The sequence below is a fragment of the Pteropus medius genome, unplaced genomic scaffold (assembly GCF_902729225.1).
Source record: "Pteropus medius unplaced genomic scaffold, Ma_sr-lr_union100, whole genome shotgun sequence".
In the NCBI taxonomy this organism is placed as follows: Eukaryota; Metazoa; Chordata; class Mammalia; order Chiroptera; family Pteropodidae; genus Pteropus; species Pteropus medius.
The window spans coordinates 3,856,317-3,879,685 of NW_024351648.1; the positions used below are offsets into that span (position 1 = coordinate 3,856,317).

The window sequence follows — 23,369 nt, forward strand, 5'->3', positions numbered from 1 at the left end:
ATAAAATTAGTCCCCATCAAAAACCCCTCGTCACTCAGCCTGTGCGTCGTCTGGGCCTGTGCCTTTTATGTGTGTTAAGCTTCCTCCATGATTTTTGAATGTCACAAAACCCAATGGTAAAAAGGTAAAGAAGAGAAAGACCAACAGGAATGACTTCAAGAAGAGAATGATTCGAAGATTAAAATATTAAGGCTCGGTGTAGCTTTTGAGTGTTTTGATTGCACTGTGAAAAGCAAATGATTTTGAATTGGGCTGTCATCCAATTTGCTGGAAAATTTTGGGGCACAAAAAGCAACATTTGATTTACTCTTTGTATGTTCTAAGAATAAGCACATTGTTATCATAACCTAAATTTTATTTCATGTAAGATTAAAAAAAAACGACTGACAAATTTTTCCAAGAGAATGTCCCAAACTTTTTATTCCCACTATTTATTAAGAAATTTGGTCTCCTTTATTTTATTTTATTTTTTAATTAGTTAGTTATTTTGTGGTGACATTGGTTAACGAAAGTTTCAGCTGTACATTTTAACAGTAAGGCATATATATATTTACACTGCATGTTCACCTCCCATAGTTAGATTTCTTTCTGTCTCCACATATTTTCCCCCATCTACCTCGCCGCCTCTGGTAATCACTAGTCTGTCTCCCACTCCCATGAGTCTCTGTTTGTTTGTCCTGTTCGTTTGTTGCTTTTAGGTTTATATCCCACATATGAGTGATGTCACGTGATTTTCAACTTTGTCTGTCTGGCTTATTTTGCTTAGCATGATTATCTCGAGATCCATCCACGTTGTCACAAATAGCAGTATTTCATCTCTTAGTCTCTGTTTTAAATGGATTTGCTTTATGTGTCCTTTTTTGGTTATCACTTAACCTCATTTGGATCTTAGACTTGAATTCTGGTTCTTATTCATTTGAGATACTGTTTCTAGGCGGATCGACCCGTTCTTCATTCCCTTCTCTGTAGTGTACTTGCCTCAATATCTGAAATACCTCGTATTGGCTTCGTATGTGTGGAATGTTTTCCTGGAGAAGTTTTATTAATCTATGTAAAATACCTACAGTGAGCAGGAAGCACCATAAACTTTATCTTAGGGTGCACGTGAAAGGACTGACCTTTCCCCCTTCGTACAAAGAGAAAGAAAGGTACAGACGGGGCGGGGGAGGGAAGAAAGGCAGTCGAGGGAGCTCTGTCTGACAGCGGGAGCAGGCGAGACCATTTGGTCGGGAAGTGAAGAGCTGTAGAGTCCAGGTGTGAAACTCTCATTGTGGAAGTTGGGCTGGAGATCGTGGAATCGGTGGCGTCGTTCAGCGAACAGTCGGTGGCGAGGCTCATGGTGGAACCATCCGCTGGCGTAGGGGATTTTCTCCTGCAGCGCTCAGCCGTCTGAGGTGTGAGGAAGGAGGGCTGTTGCATTCACGCAGGCTTAGATTTTTGCGGCGCGGATGTAAGTACAGAGGGACTAAGGAGCCTCGGGTTTGGACGAAAGTGATTCAAATGGTGGCACGTGGAATCCGAGCTGGCTCGGGGGCAACGCAAGAAAGGAGGCGTGAATGAATAGAGAGATTAAAGAGGGGCGAAGGACCCATTGATGGTGAAGCAAGCCATCTGGGGGATGGTAGATGTGGTTTTGGAGAGGCTTTTGTCATGTACACGTTTCAGATGACAGGATATGAGTGTGCAGGGTGGAGGAGGCGGAGGTAGAGCCTGCCCCAGTTTCCTCCCAATCCCACCATTGCTAGGGTCTCTGTAAGAGCTGGAGGACCATCGGTGGGAAGCAGCAATCACCAGGCCTTCTCACCCAGACGCTCATCATGGAGGGGATTGGCACCGGAAGCATTTGAGGGCTGCAGTCCAAGGAAGGGGGTGTTTCATCATTTGGTAGCAAAACTTAGTAGCAGATAACAGATAAGCTTCTATGTGCGTAACCTCTTTGAACCTGTTTCTTCATTGATAAAAGGAAAAGTCACAGGAAACTTGGAGGGGAAACGAATCTCAGCCAGGAAGCAAAATCAATGAAAAGATCTGCCAAGTTTTTTTTCTTAGCGAGAACAGGAGGCAGAAGGCCTTCCTGGGGACACGAAAAAGTGACCTACCCAAATACTGATAAGAGCTGTCCGCAGTTTGCCAATTTTGTAACTACGAATGGACAAGAAAGAGGCATCGAAATTTTAATGAAGAGGGGAGTGTGGATTATGCCTAAGCAATAAGAGTACATGGACCCGATTAAGCAGTTCATCGTGCAGAAGAAGGAACTCTACAGTGATGAGCTCCGAAGATTGAGGGCGGAAGTGATCAGTCAGTCACCTTCCCGAATCGGGGTGGGAAGAGGCGCAGGTGTCTTTTCTTTTCTACTGATCTTCCCCATCAAATATAAACAGGCAAATCGTAAAAGAACACAGGTAGTCAGAACACAAAAGGATGGTTAACTTCTGCTAGAAGAAGTGATCGTGCCATCCGACGTGGCGAGGAAGAGGGAGAGCAAGTCAAGTTTGGCTTTTGTTGGTTTCATTTCGAATTCCAGAATGAGGAGCTTCTTGTTTTCTCCTCATCCGATGGAGCCTTGTGGGTTCTCTTTCTTGTCATGCACTTTGATGCACAGGGTTTTAACTTCGATGAGGCCTAATTTATCTATGTTTTCTATCGTCGCTCGTGCTTTTGGTTTCGTCTCTATGAATACATTGCCAAATCTACATTCGTAAAGATTTACCCCGTCTTTTCTCCCATGAATTGTATGGTTTTAACTGTTATGTTTAAGCTGTCGATCCATTTTTAATTCATTTTCGTACATGACGTGAGGTAGAGGTCCAACTTCATTCTACTTCTGTGACTGCTCTAAGAACTAAGATGCATTTAATTTATGGCTTCCTTGAAATGTGTCGTTAGAAGGATATGGAGCAGGTTTTGTTGGCCCCGGAATCCCCGTGGATTCCAACAGCACAGTTATTTCTTGTTCATATTTCTCTCTCATCACTTGGGGACTCTGGTTCTGGGTGTCCTCGTTCAGGGAGGAAGGCCGGCAAAGCTTCCCCTCTCCAGAGGTCACCTCGGGCCTTTTGCCCCAGAGCTCTTTAAGGCTTTTGCCTTGACGTAATCTCACTGGCCGAGCAGGTCACTTAGCCATGCCCCCAGCTCGAAGAGAAAGGTGCAGTTACCAGGAGCCCAGGAGAAGGAAAGGTGGGTGATGCTCAGCGCCCACCACGGAACGTCACCCAGCACGTTTGCAACGCATTTGAAGTATTCGTTCCAAGACACACAATTTTAAAATATTCCCATTTAAGGGCATTGAATGTTTTTCTTAAAAGGATAAGATAAAGCATCAGTGATTCAAAATCTGAGGTAAATTTTACACTAATTGTGCTTGCTAACGTTTACTTTTTGTGTGTATGAAGAAAAGTTATTTTGCTAAGTGATAACGTGAGATTTAATGAAGATAGTTTTGGCTTAATTTCGAAAACAATTTTCAAGTAGCTTTGTAGGAAATATTTATACTCAAGGAATTTGGGTACATATGATTAAAATTTTTATGTCAAAATTATGAAGAAAAGGAAATAATAGTAACAGTTTTGAGAAATACTTTTAAGATTATTGCTTTTATCAGGATTTTTGCATTTAAAAATATGTAGGAGGGAGAGGGGATGGGGGAGGTAGATGGGATAAAAGCGGTCAAATATGTGGTGACAGAAAGAAATCTAACTGTGGGAGGCGACACACAACGCAATGTATATAGGCCTTACTGTTAAGTTGTACACCTGAAACATACTGGATTTTGTTATTCAATGTCACCATAAAAAAATTAAAAAAATATATTTTAAACTTAATAGAGCATAAATCCTGTGGATCAAGGTAAACTAATTTACCGTGGTGTCCATAATCCAGCATTAGAGTTTAGTTACCCACAGAGTAACAGAAATTTTGACATTAATGTATACATAAACTATGGAAACATAAAAATTAAAATGTATGACTTTTCCCTCATCATTTCGCTACATTACCCAACCCTGCTAATAGAAAGCAGAGACTCTTACAGAACACAGTAGTTGTCAGCACAGCCTAGGCAACAAGCTACTTATTTGACAGGCTTTTGGGGCAGATACCAATAAGTGAGTTTGTTTTCTTTTAACCCAGTGTTCTAATGAACTGCAATTTTCCACAGTCATCGTGCTTATATTTTTAAATTAAAAAAAAAACATTAATAAAGATATAGTGACGCACTCTTGGCAGCAGAAACGTTATTCGGTGCTTAATTGTGTGTATAGCTCTGTGACTTAAAACAACTAACTCGTTCGTCATGGAGAGATTAGAATGCTATGTGATGGAGCCAAGTTGGCCTCTGGGAAGAATGAGCACAGGCCCCATAAGTCAGCCAGATGTGACATTGATGTTGCAGCAGATAAAGCTAGATGAGGGTCTGACATTGTTTCCTTTCGTCCAGACCATCTTTCCTTTTTAGAGGGACAGCCATTGTTAAGCCTCTCCGAGACCCTCCCCACGGCACCCCACAAGCTGGCCAGTTTTTCTAAGGTACTTGGTATGCCCATAAATGGAAGCGAGTATTCTCCTGACTAGGGAAGATAAATATACTAAGAGAAACATTTTGAAGATTTGGACAGATCCAAGAGAAACATCCGAGGGAAGATTTCTCTTGAAGGACCTCACCGCCTATGTTGATATCAAATCATGGGGGGAAAGGGAATCACATGCTCAGCATTTGAAAACTAAGAGTAGTTTTATCAAACTCGGGTTCTCGACAACTGCCTTTTCGACTTCGTCACAGTGTTCGCATTCAGTGCTGTTTGGTTTTCCTAAAAGGGATGGATGTGTGAATGTGAGTAGCCTGGGAAACTGTCGTTAAGTATTTGCATGCATCAGAATTCCAGTATGAAATGAATAATATCATTCCCTTGTTTAAAATCATCTAGTGGATTTCCGTTGTGTTCAGGATTTAAAAAAAAAGAAAAGCTTTTCCTTAGTATAAAATAGAAGCCCTTAAAGCATCTCTCCCTCGCCCCTCTGCAAAATCATTACACACGTTCATACCCTATGGCCAGGAAATACCACACTAATGGCGTTTCTCTTACTTAGCATTTAAAACCCAAATTGGATAGAATATAATTGATTACTCAGTTATGTAGCAATTTATGCCGTGCCTACCACATTTTTTAATTCTTTTCCGTTGTAAAAGACATGCATGCTCATTGTTAAAATTACAAATGATACGAAAGACGGAGCATAGCAACCTGAGTCCTTTCCCTAATGACAATCACTGTTGCTAAGTTTCTGAATGAAAAATTACTCCGTTACAAATCAAACTTTCTAGTCCCTAACACTTTCCTTTTTTTCTATTGACACAATTGTTTTTGTAAGAGGATTTTTGAAAATAAAAGATTTCTTCAAGGGAACTGTTAGGGAGTTACAGCAGAATAGATTATATTTGCAACTTCCCAAACGAACCTACACTTTTCTCTCTCTCTCTCTGTCTCCCTCTTCCTCTCTTTCTCCCTGCCTCTCTCCTTCTCCTTCATTTATTTCTCCTTGTGCCTACAAAGCTAACCAGAGCTACCCTTCTAGGTCCAAGGCACCTCCGATCATTTATATTTCTCTTTTAGGACTCTGATCAGATTTAATTTCTTATAAAAAGCCATTCCTGGTTATTTGTTGTTGCTATCTAGCTTACCCTATAGTATGCTTGAATGTAGAATTTTTTTAAAAAATCGCTCCTGACTCAGTGTGCCTCCACAGTCTTAATGACTCATATCTTTCTGTTCCCCACATGGACTGGAAGAGTGTGTGTGTGTGAATTACAGGAGCCCTCGCCTCTTCCCCAGTGCCTCCAGCAGATGGAAGCTTGCTCTCAATTTCTGAATAGAATTTTTTTTTTTTCGTGGAAGAGCTTGTCTTTCCAGAACACTGACTCTGTGTGAGAGACCTAGACCCCTCTCCCTTCCTGTGTTCCCAATGGCCCATTTCCTGTCCCTGCCATATCATACTCCTGATCCGAACTCAGGGCCTGTGGCCTGTCCAACACTCTCCTGGATCACCTGAGCTCCAGCTTACTCTGTTTATTCTGAGCTTAGTTAGGTCTTGCTTTCCACCCCCTGGGGATCTCTCTCACTTTCTTCTGAAGAGCACGCTTTGGGAGTTCGTGGGAGCGGTATTAGTTTCTAAGGCCGCTATAACAAATCACACAGGCTGGGTGGCGTAAAATAACAGAAGTGTGTTCTCTCCCATTTTTGCAGGCCAGAATTCCAGTTTGGCGTGTGGGCAGGGCCTAGTCCCTTCTCGGGCCTCTGAGGGAGAGTCTGTCCTTTCTCCTAGCTTCTAAGGGTGGCCAGCGGTATACCTTGGCTTTGCAGGCGTGTCACTCCAATCTAAGGCTCTGGCGTCACATGGCATTGTTTTCTCTGTCTGTGTCTGCTAAGAACATTTTTATTTTTTCCATGAATACATAATACAAAGTTTCTTGCTTCTCCAGGGGACATCGATTTGAAGTGTTCAAATGAATAAGTTTAAATCGTAGTATAGTCTATGTAAGCATAAATCAAGACTGCCTATTTATGATTTTCACATTAACTCAAAAGGTACAGCCCTCAAAAAGGTAGTACTTTGTGTTTAAACTAGAGATGTTTATACACTTTTCCAAAATAAAATTTAACTCTGAGTTTTTAATTTTCAGCCAGAAAACCTTGCTCAGAAGCTTCCAAACCTTGTGGAACTGTGAGTGTGTTTATTGAATTTTTTTAAAAAACATAAAAATTATTTTAAGTTATTTGAAATAATAGGACGAAGAATTTTAACATATTTATTATTTTTGATATCATGATCGTGGTGCTTATCTAGGTACATCTGTCATTCTGCTAAACCCAAAAGTATTTGAAAGTATTTTACCATTTAAATTTGTGTTTTAAATATTTCACCTCAAGGTAATGAAGATGATGAAAGCTGTGTGGGCACAGCATCTTTGTCGCAGAATCCTGGATAAGCCGTGTAACTGGGAAATTTAATTACTGTTGTTACTACTACTATATGTGATACTTCATATAAACAGTCAAACAGTATAAAAGATTTAAAACATACAGTAAAATCCTCCTTCCCTATATCTTCCATCCTTCATTTTTTTTAGTTATTTTGATGATTACCTCCATAACATGTTTACACCTTTGTTTACACCTTTGGCATAAATATGTTTAGGTGTAAATATGTTTACACCTTTGTTTTTGAGTGCATCAGCTTTAAGTGTATCTGTGTGCTTCAGTTTGGATGAATTGTATTTCTCTGTCTTCAGGGTCAGTAATATTTTCTTTTTCAGTGTTCAGTCTGCTATGAATACCACCCAGTGAAGTTTTTCACTTTGTTAGTTACATTTTCAATCTGCATTTCTCTCACAATGTTCATATTTACCTTTACATCATCGACTATAGTTATTATAGGTGTCTTAATGTCCTTGTTTGCTAATTCCGTCATCTCTGTCTGGCAGGGTCTGTTTGTATCGGCTTGTTTTTATCCTGGTTGTTGGTCACATTTTCCCGATTCTTGGCGCGTCTGGTACTTTTCGATTGGCTGCCAGACCTTATGCATTTTACATTGTTTAGGGTCTAGACTTCGTTGTCCTCCTTTTGGCGGCTGTTCTAGCATGTGGTTCTCTGCGCTTTCATGGCTTGACTTTACACTTGATTAGGACAGGTTAGAGTGACCGCTCCTCCAGGGGAGTGTAGCCTATTTCTGAGGCCTGGCCTTTCTGGGGCCTCTGTTGGATGCCCCGAGCGACCATCAAGGACTTGGGGCCCTTGCTGCTCAGAACTCGAATGCCTTCTAGTCCTGTGTGAGCTCTGTGGGTCATCTAGCTGATAGCTTTTCAGTTGTTTTTTGCCTAAAGTGCATTTTAGAATAAAGCTAAAATCAAATAATCCCTTATTTCAATTTTTGGGGAGTTGTTTTGGTAGCAATTTCTCCTCTGGAACCCTTCCCTGAACTCCGATATGTGTCTCTATAACTCAGTGAGACTTCCATACTTTGTTTGGGATCCCATTCCTGCTCCACAGGCCACAGTTTGCCTCCAGCCAGGAAGCTGGGGAGATCGTGGGGCTCACCTCACTTGTTAACTTTCTTTCAGGGAACACCGTCCTGGTTGCCTGTTGTCAATATTTGAAAATAATCATTTTATATGTTCCATCCAGTTTTTGGTTGCTTTTACAACAATCGGGTGAATCTGGTCCCTGTTATTCCATAATGGCTGTAAGTGAAAAGTCCTGTTCCTTTTAATTTTTAAGGAAAATTTAACAACAGAATTTTTTTGGAACAATTTTATATTTACAAAAAGGTTGTGAAAATGGCGCACAGAGTTCCAGTTTCTCCCAATGCTAACATCTGATTCCATGGTACATTTGTCACAGCTAAGAAACCGACATTGGCATATTACTATTAAGTAATGTCTATATTTAGCTTTTATTTTTAAAAAAAACCTGCCATACCATTTCCCAAAGTGGCTGTAATATATCTTGTCTTCCCACCATCATCGAATGACAATTCCTATATTATATGAGTAGAAGAACTTGATGAAAACCAGTTACATTGAAACACCAACATTTCAGCTACTCTGGACTTACAAAAATGAAATAAGAAGAAATGACTTGAAATTGCCAAGCTTATGATTACCAGTGACTCATGAAGACAATAATAATTATAGCAACAATGAAAGCAGCATTCATTGGACTCTGTTCTGAGAGCTTTGCATTATTGATTCATTTGATCCTCGTGCTATCCCTATGTGATAGCTGGTGCCATTACCATCTGCTTCTGTAGATGGAGAGAGTGAGGGGTGAAGCCATGTCCCCCGGTCTCGTGGCTGTCAGGGTGCAGGCCGTCTGGCTCCAGTGCCTGCTCTCTGCTTCGCTTTCATACCGATGGTTCTTCATCGCTCGTACATGAGAGTAACTCGAGTTGAGACAGGGTTTCCCTCGCTACGGGATGGCGTTGGGCTCCAATATTTTCAAGGCCACTTGTGATTCTAATATGTAGGCAGGACTGCGAACGTTCTGTGCTACCGTATACTGCACCTTCATTATAATGTAGATAAAATTCATAGGTTAAAAAATACACTTCGATTGCAATCATAATAGTGAGTAGTTTAGTTCTTATTTTGATTTGGACATTTTCGGGTCCTTTTTTATAGGTGGAACTTTAGGCTAATATTTTGGGGAATTTTAAAAATCAGATTTTTCTTTATGTTGGTGTCTAGGCACTCTGGCTTTTGTGTAATATGCAAATGTGTACATTTGTGTGTGTGTGTGCGCGCACGCGCTTGAGCTTATTTACATTGTTCAAAAACAAAATTCCACTGAGTGAATTTAAAGCTAAAATTGGCTTTATCAAGAAGTTCATGAATCAGGCAGCATCCCATCTAGCAAACAGAACGCTCTAAAGAGCGGTAGAAAAGGAAAGGCTTTGACAAGTAGGAAGAGGGTGGGACAAGGAAGTTATTAGCAAAGTATGGATTGCCCCAAGCAAGGCGACTTTCCTCTAGAGGTCTGTAGGCAGATCACCTCACTAGTGTTGCCCAGGAAATTCCAGACTGACTGGTCAAGATCGTACTCCTGGGAGAGGCTGAAACCGCAGTTAGGTCAGGCGTCGAGTCTCGGTGTGGCTTTGGTGTCGCGGGCTTAGCACAAGTGACTCCATTTCAGGCTTGTTGTCTCTTTTAACAACGCTTATTGTTTTGGCACAAAGAATTGAGTCACCTGATAAAGTAGTTTAAGGAGTATTGATTTTAAAATGTGGAATTATTTCATATACATAAAGCAAGGAATAAAATATCATGGAATGGTGTAATTGTCTAGATTCCATTAGACCCAGCAGGTTAATACCTATTGCAAAATTTATTTAATCCAGCATAGAACAAGTTTCTTTACTTTATTTATTTTCTGTCTTTCTTATTCTGTGTCATTGACATTTTAACATTTGATGATAGAATTAAAAATGTAGAAGAAAATTTCAAAATTCTATTTAAAAATGCTTTATGAAGAAGATTGATTTATGAGTTATAATAAATGAAATGATAGGTTTGAAAATAAAGTTTATCAAAATCTAGTTTTCTCAAAATAAATTTATTTTTAAAAGTTACCACCGTATGATCTCCAGAGGTCTCTCTTGTTTTGCTCTGAATAGTTGGCTGCTTCTGATTACGTGAAATCGCCACCAGAGTGTGCTAAAGATATTTCGTTGGGAAAAGTGTTATTTACTTAGGCTTGCCTGAACTTGTCAGCCCTGGTAACTTTATTTAAAGAAAAGAATGTGATTCCTGATTATGAAATTCCTTTTGCTGTGAAATAAATTCTGTACCTTGACAGCCAAGTATTTCTACAGCTACTGTTAATGACAAGTTTTTAGTCTCTTCAGACAAGTCTTGCTTCTCAGTGAGGAGGCTGCCTGGGAGTATCTTCAGTTTGATTATTTTGTGAAGTTCTCCTTTAGAAACTGAAAGTTTCATTTTCTTTTACACAATCAGTGTTGATTTTTCTTTGCTTAATAACTATATTTCTGAAAATCCGAGCAATGTAAAATGGCGTAGAGAAACTAGTAATTTGTTTTATGAGGTGGAAAAAAAATACCTCATAATTTTTTCTATTGTGCCTTCTTTTATTTTAAAATAGAACTAAATCAGTAAATGGTTTTAATGTTTGCAACTATAGCATAAAATATTATTTTCAGAGTATTATTAGTTATCTGTAATGACCATGTATTTTGTGTTACACACTTAGAGTGTGAAAGTTTGATCCCCTTATATTTGATATAATTTCTAAGTGAGTACTTTACAAACTGATTATGTAGCAAAAGTTCTGACTGATAGCATCTTTTTTTTTTTTTTTTTGTCTTTTCCCCCAGGTACCTACACTCAAATAACATAGTTGTAGTTCCAGAAGGTAAGTAAGTGAACTTCCATTTTTTTAGTTAAGAGACACCATGGTTTAAGCTTTCCTTTATGACAGTGGAACATATAGACTCTTTAAACCTATTTTGGTTGGTGTATTAGTGAATTTTAATTATAAACTACCTTTATTATTTTCAAAGCTTTTTCTCCCTAATTAGTAAGTCCAGTTAAGAATTATGAATTAAATACGTCTAAAATGGTTATAATGATTAGGTAAATTATTATTAGATATGTTATTATTGAGTAAATAATATAAGAAGTTCTAAATTCAGTAAAACCAGTTAAGAATTTGAGTTAAATTTAAAAACACCTTGTATATGGTTTCATATATAGTTTTAAAATTCTTATTTTGCTCTATTTTAAGTTATCTTTTTTATTTAGTTAGACGTCTTATCACTTTCATAAAATTTAGAAATTCCATAGTTTGATCTATGTTTTTATTATTTTGTGTGCCACCGTGTTGGTGATATTAAGTATCGAAGTATTTTAACATGGCATCCTTGCATGAGAGATTTGACGTAACACTTGGGTCAAACTGATTTTGCCTTTACCCTCCTTTTCTCTTTGAAGCCATTGGGTCCCTTGTCAAACTCCAGTGTTTGGACCTTAGTGACAATGCCTTAGAAATCGTTTGCCCAGAAATTGGTCGTCTGAGAGCTTTACGTCACCTTCGATTAGCTAACAACCAGCTGCAGTTCCTACCTCCAGGTAATCATAGTCTGTAGCACACAATAGTTTCTTGTCTGTCACAAATCTGTTTTTATTCATATTTACCATGGCGTGTCTAGGCAGTGGACCTCGGATAGGTTTGTAAGTATTCGATTGTCCACTCGTCTGAAGATGAAACTAAGGAATGTGAGGGAAATGTGACAAAGGGTCTTTTCCCTGAGGCAAACCTAAGAAGGAGGCATTTACATTTTTGACCTAGAATTAGCACAATTCAGATCACTGCTCTGGTGCAATATTTGTACAAAAAGTTTCTTCAGTTCTGAAGTTTAGTTCTGAATTTCACATCAAAGAATTTAGATGAACTTTGTATGATGTCATTATTTTAGTGTCCAGAAGGCAGATAACATACAGGGTTTTCCCTCATTCTCTAGTGAGATGATCGATGTGCATTAACTGGATTTAATGAGAAATCATACTAGAATTTAGTAGCAGAATTTAAGTTTGGTCATAATTAATAGTCAGTTCTACCGGCTGAACATTCTTTTAGATCATGATGTAGTGGTAGATGGTACCCAGATCCTGCATCCTCCTGGGCTGCCATTAAACCCTCTGTCTTACGAGGGAAGGCCTGAGACCGTCCTCTGTGAATCCACACATTTGCAGATTCCACTGTCGTCTGTCATTTTCCATATTTAAAAATGAAGTATGATTTAAAAATTTTTAAAACTTGTATTTCAATTACTCTATGAAAGTTACTCTGCATTCAGGAATGAGCAGAGAAAAATACAGATGTCACATGGGCGAGGATTATTTCTATTTAATAACTCTTTTAGAAACACCAACCAGATTTTTAGTGTATCCAAGTGTGTGTGACCCAACCAAAAGGACAAATTACTACCTGTCACGGAAATTCATGGTCACGTGAGAATGTGAAAAACTATTCATGTTAAATCCATGAATGAAAGAGTCTATACTCTTTCTTTATGATTTAAAAAATACTTTCTCCAAAATTTTTCAAGTAAAGAAATTTCTCGATAAATGCATAATAACCAATTTTTCGACTTTATGTTCTGGCCTACATATATATGTTCAATGTCGTTTATGAAAAATGGTACTAGTATAGCAGTGACTCTTTAAGAAATAATTTTTTAATCTCATAGAATGTCTTTTTTCATCTGTTAGTATAAAAGTTTTCTATATGGTTATCTTTCTTTTAGGGTTTATTGTATGTAATTAAGCTTAATGGTGTTTCATCATTCTGGCTTTATCAAGTTTCTATATTCAGTTATTCAGAAAATTGGATTCTCTTTTGGAGATTACCTAGAAAATATATCATTAAAATAATACTTCAAGTTTGCATATTTCCATATGTGAAACTTACAAAGATATATCGTAGAATCAAAATGCATAGGTGTAATACTATATCTGTAAGTCCTTTTATATATATGTAAGAAACATGAGAAATAGAGTTCTCTGTTAAACCGTTGTTCTTGTGTTCTGTTATTCTCTTTTCCTGTAATGTAAGAACATTTGTGGTAGAATGTGGCCATTTCCTTCCATTATAGACTCTCCGAGGTTAAGGATGTCCGACTAATGTCCTTAACTGCTTCCTACTAACCAGTGAAGGGGATGGGGTCTCTGACCACTCTCATATAGTGTTTCATTTATATCTCACCTGTTGCATAATAGATTTGAGGTATTTACTTCTGATTTTATTTCCCTAGCCTGTTTTTCTTGTCCATGTTTGATTTCGCTCGTTTTGAGTAAAATTACTGGCGGTAATCACAACGTATTTTGAATGGAAACTTTTGACTGAGCCGCGCATAGGTTTCTTTCTCTCCAGGCCGTCGCGTATGGCAGGACTAGGTCTCCCTGATTATTTGAATCACTTCGTACATCTCTTTATGAGATGTATGGAACCCATGTACATGCGTCATGATCTGAGTGATTGAGGGCCTAGGTACATCTCAAATGTTTGATCATGTTTGGGCGTATAATATTGAAAAGTATTTTAACTATAGTAAAACAAAAAAACTGTGAGGGTCCGCCATGTTGTTTCCGTTCGATGACAGTAGATACTGGTTGATAGGTGATCGATGGTCCTTTCTACGTCGTCCATGCCATTATGTATAGACTTTTTATGTATTATATATTCTGGAAAGAATGAACATTTTATTCTGCGTATTTGTCGCAGTTGAAAAGCTTTTAATGTGATTCCTTATTCAGTATTTAAAACTTAAATTTTAGAGTAATATCCGAAAAATTTGAAACAGTGGAAATATTTAGATGGCTATCGAGAGCTTTAAATTTAGGATCTAAAAATGACTTGTAGGGGTTTCATGAACGCCGTCAATTGCTTGCATTTTGGTGTTCGTCAGTATGTACATATTGCTGTCACAAAGGTAGTGTTTTCCTCAGTTTCTCAAGTAGATCGATGGCTCACACATGTTGACTGTATGGAGTTGCTTACCAGTATTCATTCTCTGGGAGTGTCCCTTTCCCCCACTCTTTTGGATTGCAGGGGACTGCCATTTTTCTACCGTGTGACATTTCTTTCTCTCCACATTTGAGTGGTCCTGGCATAGGTACCTGAGCCGAGCAGGACCATTTTTTTTTTTCCTGGGAATTTTGGCAGAGCTGGTGGGGGAGAAAAAAGAAAGAGCAGAGGAGGCAGAAAGAGAAAATCAGCCTCTCCTTCTGCAGGCCGCTGCCCAGTACTAGGTGATCTCGTGAGGTGCTGGTGGCCGCCACGTGGACTGGGACACAGAACGCGAGAGACGGATGAAGCAGACGCACAGAGAGGAGAGGGAGGCAGAAGCTTCTCAGTGTCCTTTGCTATCCCAGTCACTGGCTTCGTTCTGAAGGTCCGCAGGCTTATGCCGCAGCTGGCTCAGAACTGCCACCAACAGAAGACCATGTCCCATAGCCGCCCCGAAGGCTTAAATAGGATGTATTTGATATTGAACTTTCCTATTTACTTAACCCTAACACTTTGAAATTTTTAGCTCTATGGAATGATCAGGAATATGTCAATGACGTGGTTCATTCTGTCACCTGTTTTGTTGTTGGTGGTGGTGTGTCCAGTATACTTCGCACTCTTCTTTCTGTTAGATGTCTTTTTATTTTCCTGAGTGCAAGTCGTTTTGGGAGGTGCAGAGGACACTGGCGTGGAGCGGTGACAGGCTTTGGGCCTGTAAGGACAGCCTGTAAAGAGTCTGTCATTAAGCTGGTGCAGGGGACATAAAATTTCTCTTCTGTCCTCTCAGGGTCTCCAGCTCGGCCTAAGAAAATTGACATAAGACAGACTAACAGGAGGCAAATATACAGACTTTACTTAGTAATTTTTACATGTCCACGTGAGTCTTCCTAAGAAAAACGAAGACCCAAAGAAGCAGTTAGAGCTGAAAGCTTATAGATTGGACAGAGAGCAGGAAATGGTGAAGATGTGGCTAGACAGAGGGGGTTTGGGCCGGGGCAGTTAATTGTGGAAAAGATAAAGGTCAGTTTAACAAGGTTTGTTTGCTCAGATTTTCCTCGCCCTTGACTCCCGACTGTGGTGCTAAGAATGTCTTCCTCCTGCTGCAGGGAATGTGCCTCTCGCGTGGGAGTTTTATCTCCTGCCTTTAGGAAGAAAAAGGAAGGTCAGAATGCCCTTCTTGCATCTGCTGTTTTTCGGTGCCTTTAACTCAGAATGATCAATAAGCCAGAGTGGCATCTCTTGGGATCGTGTGCTCTGGCCTCCTACACCATTCACCCCGATGGGCAGCTAGAGCCTGATCTTGTGCAAAACACGCCCCTCAGCATCATCCCACTCAAATGCTGAGCGAGCAAAAGCGTTTAAACATCAACTCCCCAAGACTGTTGGTTGAGAGTTGCTTGGGTGGGTGGGTGGGTATTAATTACTGGTTCTTCTGGCACGCTGCACATCTCTGCACGTGGACCGGGCAGCTGGCTTCTAGTTTCAGAAAGCCTCAGGCACTGGGATAGAGACACTAGCCGTGGAACACTGGCCACAGAACACTGAACTTGAACGTGTGGAGCTGCAGCAAGCTCCAACAGACATCAAGCAGCACAGACTGAAGAAAGATGCTTGGTACACCTGTTTGCAAATCTTCCTGACTTGCTCCGTGGATCCCAGTGTGAAAGATAAGGCTGATTTCATAGCACGGGTCTAACTCGGATCCAAGATGAATAAGTAATCCTCCCCTCCCCCGCAAAAAAAATCTTCTGGCTCAAATTATTGAAGTTATGGTTTAAGAACTTCAAAACCAGTAAGACTGGTTTCTCTCTCTCTTTTAAAATTAAATTTATTGGGAGTAACCTTGGTTCATAACATCATGTAAGTAAAGGCTTTACCAGACAAACAAAAGCTGAGGGAAATTTACCAACACAAGACCTGCATTATAAGAAATGTTAAAAGGAGCTCTTCTCCCCAAAACAAAAAGAAAAGATTAAAGGATACAAAACTGTAAGATGACAGACAGACAGACAGACAGACAGAAGCAGAATACTGCAACTCTATTTCGGAATACAGTATTAAACAATTATAACATAAGTTAAAGGGAGAAAGCATTTTCTTTTTAAAGTATAGCTTTGGCAGTTTGGAAACAAATACACAGCAGAAAGAGGGTCCATTAGTGACAATAAAAACATAAAATGGGGACGGGAAAGGACCGAATTTGCACAGGCGAATGGAGATGAGCAACGAGAAGAAAAAGGACTATCGCATGAGAAAGGTTTCTCGTCAGCCCTTGTCTGCGGCAGAATTCTTGTCCTATTTCAGTCGAGGGTGAAAGCGTCTGAGAATCCCTTCTCTTTTAAAACGGCTTGCTGCTTTTTGGAGTTGATCTCGGTTTCCTGGTGTCCTCAGTCTCCGACAAGTTTTAAAATTCTAATGATGCAGTTTATCCAGCTTCTTTTAGTAGTGAGGGTGTGCATGACGATCCTTTTGACTTTATATTTTCTAATTAGAAGTCAGTTCTCCCCTATCAGCTACTGCGACTTAGTTTTTGCTCCTCTTTATCGCCTTTGACCTTTCTTCTGGATTACTTAAATATAGATGTTTCAGCATTCCATTTCATTCCTCTGCTGGCTTTTCTTTAGGGTTAACGACATACACCCTTATTAGAGTTCACTTAGGATGTTGTACCACTTGATATAAATTATAAGAAGCTTCCATAATCTATTTGCCTTTATCCTCCTTGCTTTGTGTTATTGTATCATATATTTCTCTATATCTCTGTATTCTAAAATGTTTATTTTGCAACAGTCGAGTATCTTTAAAGGAAATCAAGATAATGAAAAAGATATTCTTTGTATTTACCCATGGATTTACCATTTCCTGGACTCTTCATTCTTTCCTGCAGATCTGTTTCCTATCTGGCATCTTTTCTCTTTCTACTAGTATTTAGTATCTCTTGCGGTGCAGGTCTCCTGGCAATGAACTATTGGAGTGCTTCTTTATGCAAAAAATGTCTTTATTTTTGAAGAGTGTTTTCTCTGGATGTGGAATTCTAGATTGACAGGATTCTTTTTTTAGCGCTTTTTAAAATGACCTTCCATTGTCTTCTGACCCCGTCGTTTCTGATGAGAAGTCAGCTATAATTCGTATGCCTAGCACTCTGTATGTAACGTCTTTTTATATGGCTATAGTAAAGATTTTCTCTTTATCTTTGGAGTTAATTGGTTTGGTTATGCTGTGTCGCAGTTTAGGATTTTAAAAATATTTATCCTTCTTTGGGTTTTCTTGATTCCCAAATTGGGAAGTTTTCTGTCAATATTTAAGTAATTTCTGTCAATATTTAAGTTTTTTGTCAATATTTAAGTAATTGTTTTCTCTCTTTCCAGAACTCCAGTTACAAACATTAGATCATTTGATATTGTTTCACAGGTCACCGAGGCTTTATTCTTTTTAATCTTTTTTCTCTCCTGATCTAAAGGTGGGGTGATATCTGTCGATGTGTCTTTCGCTCCACGAATTTCTCCTGTGCTTTCCAAAATGCTATTTATTAACCCCCTCTTCACCCTCTCACAGCTTCTTTCCTCTTTGGCACCCTGTCCTGCATTTTCCAGCCACTCCCTGTACCCATGTCTGTCTGATCTCTGGCTCTTCTGCCCTGTGGGACTATTGAGCCCTGTATGGGTTCCACGTCCCTGTGCTGTGGCCTGGACCATGCCCTTTGGCAGAAGGCCCGGTTTAACACGGGGCTCACCTCTTGTGTTTCCCTCACTTCAGGGATCGAGTTTCTGTGTTTCTCCTTTTTGCTTGAAAACAGTTGCCTAATATATTTTTGAGTAGTTTTATTGTATCTTGGTGGGTCGCAAGTCTGGTGTCACTGACCTGTCATGTCTGGAGGTGGAAGATTTCTCATCTGGTTGCTTACTCACATTCATATAGATATTCACATATCAATACATGTAAATTATATACCACTTAAAAATTTACATATCACCTTCTCCTACTTCCACTATGAAAACTATAACATTGTTTGTTAACGGAGCAAATACAAACTCATTTTCTTCCAAAGGCTTTTTCTAACTTTATTAAGTAAAATTGCTTAATCTGTTATGAAGAGAAATATTACAAATAAAGGATTGTTGGGGAAACATGTCCATCAGTACAGAGCTACTTGCCAAGCATTTCGTAATTCGCCCTTGGTAAAGGCCACAAAGGACAGTAGATATTAGAAGAGTTAGAAAAACCAGCTAACCTTTGATAGTCAACAGAAGCCCGATGCTTTTGTGATTTACTATAAACTGTGAACTCCCATGAGAGAAGGTTTTGGTAACAAACAAAATGTAACTAGGAGTCAGACAAGATGTTGCTTACATCTGGCATATAAATCAGCCTGTTTTTTCCGAAATGCTTTTATCCTTGAAAAATTGTTTTGCATACCAAAAAAGGAAGGCTTTTTAGCCCAAATTAAAAACATTAAAGCAGTCTATCTTGTACTTTAACGGATGAAAGCATGCACAAACACAGAAATATGTACTACATATAACTAGCGCGAATTGTTCCTAAAACTCGGGCTTCAAGTGTGGTTAAGTTTATTCTTTTTTTTCTCAAATTCTGTTTTTCTTCCAGTCATGTTCCTATTGCTTTATTGAAATGAAATTTAATATCTCTTCTTTGCTCCGTCCTGTTGCTACCTGCCTTGTTCTGAAATCTCTGTGCTCATTGGTCTCATGCAGAAGTAGGAGGAACAGACCAGCCTTCTTCCTGCACAGGAAATAGAAGGACCGAGGGCTTTCTGGGTTGCTTAGTACCCCATTGGTCGAGACTTCCTTGGCACAGTCTGGCCGACAATTAGAAGAGGCAGCACCGCTCCTTCAGAGGTGATGAGCCAACTCCCGCAGGTACAAGACTGGTCCCAGATGCTCCACGTTTGCATTCCCCGGGGCTGCAGTTTCTACGAATGCTGGGCGGCCTCAGGATCTCTGGATCAGGCTTGGTTTCACTGTTACCTCTTCTGTCGTGCCTGCCTCCTCAGCCAGCAGCTCGAAAGGAGAATAGAGCATCTATCACTTTGAATCTTCAAACTCAAAGGGTCTTATTGTGCCTCCTGCCCCCAAATCATGAAGGATTTTCACCCCATTTTACCCTACTGGAGCAGATACCATAGTAATTTAGGGGTAATTTACCTTCCCAGGGAAACTCAGTTTATCACTGATTCTACATCAGTTCTAGTAAAATGGCTAGCTAGCACTTTCCTCACTAAAAAAGACTCTAAATAACTAATCTCTGGCAGAGCTCCCCAATGGTATCACCAGGCCATGTATATAATTATAATATAATAAATATAACATTATGTTATATGTTATATAGCGTTATGTTATGTTATGTTATATAACATTATGTTACATTATATAACATAATATGATATTATATTACATATATATGGCAGCAATATATAAATAGACTCTATTTTATGGGTTTATCTACGTGAACTGGGCACTTACCATTTCATCTACTTAACAATACTTATTTGTTGGTTCGTGCCATGCTATGTACTAGAGGAAGTGGGGATGATGAAGGTGAACAAAATCTAGACCCAGACCTCAAAGGAGCTGATAATATTTTATCGTCTAATGTTTGAAATGGTGTTCTTCCAAGGAAGAGACCAACAGAGAGGACAGAGAAGGAAGTACCGAGTATGTTGGCAGTCAGTGATCTCACAGAGTGCCGAGTGATGAAGATACCCAATCTGGCAACTAATGGATGGAGGGATAAAATATCGCAGTCCACACCCCTCAGCTTGCTAGAGGACCACTGAATAAATGAATAAATTGTCTACCAAAATTCTAAACTCCTATTCAGAACCTGTTCTTTCAGTGTGTCTTAGAGACCTAAAGCTAATTTATTAGTATCCTTGTAGTATTTAGTACTTTATTAGTAAAGTAACTTGATACTACAGCCAAATATATGTTAGTAACTTCATAGTAGCATATAGATTTTCATTCATATTTTTATTTAAAATTGTCTTGGTATATATCAGATTAGATAAAACAGATTTCTCAGAAAAAAAATACCTTTACTCTTGATGCTATCATGTATTATAAAGTCTGATTACAAATGGAGCTAAAACTTTAAAATTTTATTTATAAACTTTTCCAATCTTCGAAAATTGGGCAAAAACTTTAAAATAAAAATAGCCATCAACATTTTCCTAAAGAAGAGAAGTTTTCTGAACCATGCATCCTTCTCAGTATCAAATACAGAAAATACTCCTCTTTAGGGAAGAAGGTGTGAAGAGAAATAGTGGGAAATTCACCAAATATCCGAAAGACAGAACTTCATTATGATGATACTTTTAGAAAAGGAGGAAAGTGAGTCTTTCAGGCTTGGAAAGCCTCTTCCATCAATCACGCTACTGAGTAAGGCATGGACTTTGCGAAGATTTAAGAGCAGCCAACGTCATAACAGCAGCGATCCAATTTGAAATCTTAAGGGGATACTTCCAAATTCACTTCCCACCCAGAGCTGCTCTTCCTTTTCCATATACAGTTAACTTTCTGCACCATCGTCTCTTACGTGGTCGGTGTGGTATAAGAACCATGAAGACAGAACTGAGGTCACTGGAAGAGGATTTAAGAAGTCAGGCACGGGTGGGAGGGACCGCGCTGATACATAAGTGGTGTTCAGAAGCAAAGGCTTTGGAACTGGATATTTTCTGTTATTTTATCTCTGAACTGTATCCATCTCAGAGTCTATCATATGTATTGCCTCCAGGATTCTCTTTCTCCATTGCAGATTTGACAGACTACTTCCCCAGTTAAAATCCTTCATTTAAATAATGTACCAAAAATGTGAGTGTCTGTGAGAGAAGCCCGCGCAGGGTTCATAGTCCTTTGTTTATTATGAATACCAGGATCTGGTTTATCGGTATTTAAAAAAACTGATGAATCTGAGTATTCTTAATCTTTTAGAGTGAATTTTCATGAGGCCTTACAAAATATATTTTCTTAGACACAACTTATTGATGAGAATTCAGAGATTTAATTGTTATTTTGGGATATAAATCAACTGCAGAGGTGTTGTTTTGTGACATGATCAGAAAATTATAGTTTCATGTCAAACTATAAAATTGTGAAGAAAATTAACTGGCAGAATATAACTTATATACTAATATAAGTGTTTCTTAAAAAGTAAAGTCTTCATTATGTAAAACGTTTATTTTTCCTATGTTATTTGAACATGCTTGTTGCCTACTTCATCTGTAAATTATCTTTTAATCTGTTAAAGGTTTTCCTTTAAATCAAGTTGTCTGTTCTGCAAGTAATTTTGAAGTTAATCATTGTTTAAGTGAACGAAAAGCTTTATGATTTGTCAAGGGTTGATGTAATGGAAGTAATTAAACAAAATTTAGTTTGATATTGCTTGTTACCAAACTCCCCTCCACTTTACATCCACAATTGACATCACCATTCTTTGTTTGATACCTTTATACTATTCCTTTTTAAAAAATTAACATTTATGTAATCAGCGTAATATATAAACCCTCTTTCCCTATTATGTTATAACTTTTAGCAGCAGAAAGCAAATTGTCAAGACTGATGTTCTGTGCCCTTTATAAAATCAAACCCACTAGAGTTGGCATAAATTTGAGGATTTTAGTGATAAAAGGAATATCAGAACCCATCAAATTAAAACCTAGCCGCGGTACTGGATAAGGAACAGGGATCGAGTGATATTAATTTTATAGGCTTTTACTTTATTGAAAGTTCACAGTTCTTAGAGCTCCACGGAATTCTAAGTGTGGGGAAACTTAAATAGCTTTATGTATATTTTGAAGAGCAAAAGTTTTAAATTTTGATGAAACCCAGTTCATCAGTTTTTTATTTTATGGATTGTGCTATTTATTGATGTCATATTTAGGAACTCATTGCCAAACTTAGGGACACAGAATTTTTTCTCTGATGTTTTCCTATACAAATTTTATATAAAGTCATCTATTACATTTTATGTCTATGATCCATTTCAAGGTAATTATTGCGTGTTATGTGAAGTTCGGGTTGGGATATTATGGGATATTCAGTCATTCCAGCACGACCTGTTGAAACGACTCTGCTTTCTTTGTTGGATTACCTTGGTACCTTTGTTGAAAACCAGTTGACCAACCGTAAACACATGGTTTATTTCTGTCATTCTGTTCCATTAGTCTGTATGCCTATCCTTATGGCAACACTCCGTGAGCTTGATGACTGTAGCTTTATAGGAAATTTTGCAGTCAGGCTGCGTAAGTCCTCCAACTTCATCGTTCTTTTTCAGATTTCTTTTGAAAACATCGAATTTCATTGATTTTTTTTTTTTTTTTACAACCAAAGAAAATTTATGTTTCCTCTGTTTTGGGCATTCCATCTGCATACATATGTTTATGTATATATAGTAGCAATAAGAATGTACACATGAGGCCCTGGAGGACCTTGGATCAAAGTCATCTGTGGGGATTGTTAGACTATTCAGTGTAACTTCTGGTCGCTCAACCCATTTCTTGCCTTTATGTTTATTTATGTGACTTAGGCCTTGAAGCTAGCTTCTCTAATTGTATCATGCCTTCCACAACGTTGTGCCTCTTATCAGTAATACAGGGCCAGCTGACATGGTCTGCATTGTGATTCCTGTAGGATGGAGAGTCGAAGGGTAGACAGAATGGAGGGTGAGGGAAACTGTTTCTGCTTGTCCCACCTCCTGTAGACCTGATGACCAGATCTTGGTGGTGGGAGTTGAGCATAAAGACGATAAAGGCTCTCAGTTTTGACTCACATCCGATCACCTCAATGCATTTCGATGATCTATTTAAAGAGATTAAATGAAAGGATACCAAACAATTAGGATGGTGGTTACTGGAAGAGTTCTCTCCTGGCTTCTTTATCAATATGAACGAATTTCTGAATTGCTAAATGTTGGGAAGTAAATATTGTGAACATCTTTTTTTATCATGTTTTTTAAGCCATGTTTTTTTAAGTCGTGTTTAAGTCAAGGCCTGTTACAGCACTCATACTTTATTTAATTTTTCTATAATTTCTAAGTTCTGGTATTTAAATACATTTCACCCATATAAAAATATAGATTTTATAGCAAAGTATTTAATTTTTAAATTATTTTCTCAAACAAAAGTAAAATAAACACTACTTTGAAATTTATAAATATTAACAAAATGTTTATAAGAAAAATATCGTTCAGATATTACTAGAACTAAAATTCTCCCAATATCTTTAAGATTCAAGCTTTAGCTTTTGATAAAGTATCGGGGGTATGTTTAAAATACTT

The 23,369-nt window shown here is 38.5% G+C and overlaps 1 protein-coding gene across 2 annotated transcripts in view; it reads left to right on the plus strand.

Annotated features, from left to right (window-relative positions):
* The window catches only part of LRRC28 (leucine rich repeat containing 28), a 75,576-nt gene that overhangs the window by 4,229 nt on the left and 47,978 nt on the right, over positions 1 to 23,369 (plus strand). For both annotated transcript variants that reach the window (XM_039844079.1, XM_039844080.1), the window contains 3 exons: positions 6,680 to 6,720; positions 10,885 to 10,922; positions 11,501 to 11,638. In XM_039844079.1, the coding sequence (XP_039700013.1) occupies positions 6,680 to 6,720; positions 10,885 to 10,922; positions 11,501 to 11,638 (217 nt within the window). The remainder of the gene's footprint in view (positions 1 to 6,679; positions 6,721 to 10,884; positions 10,923 to 11,500; positions 11,639 to 23,369) is intronic.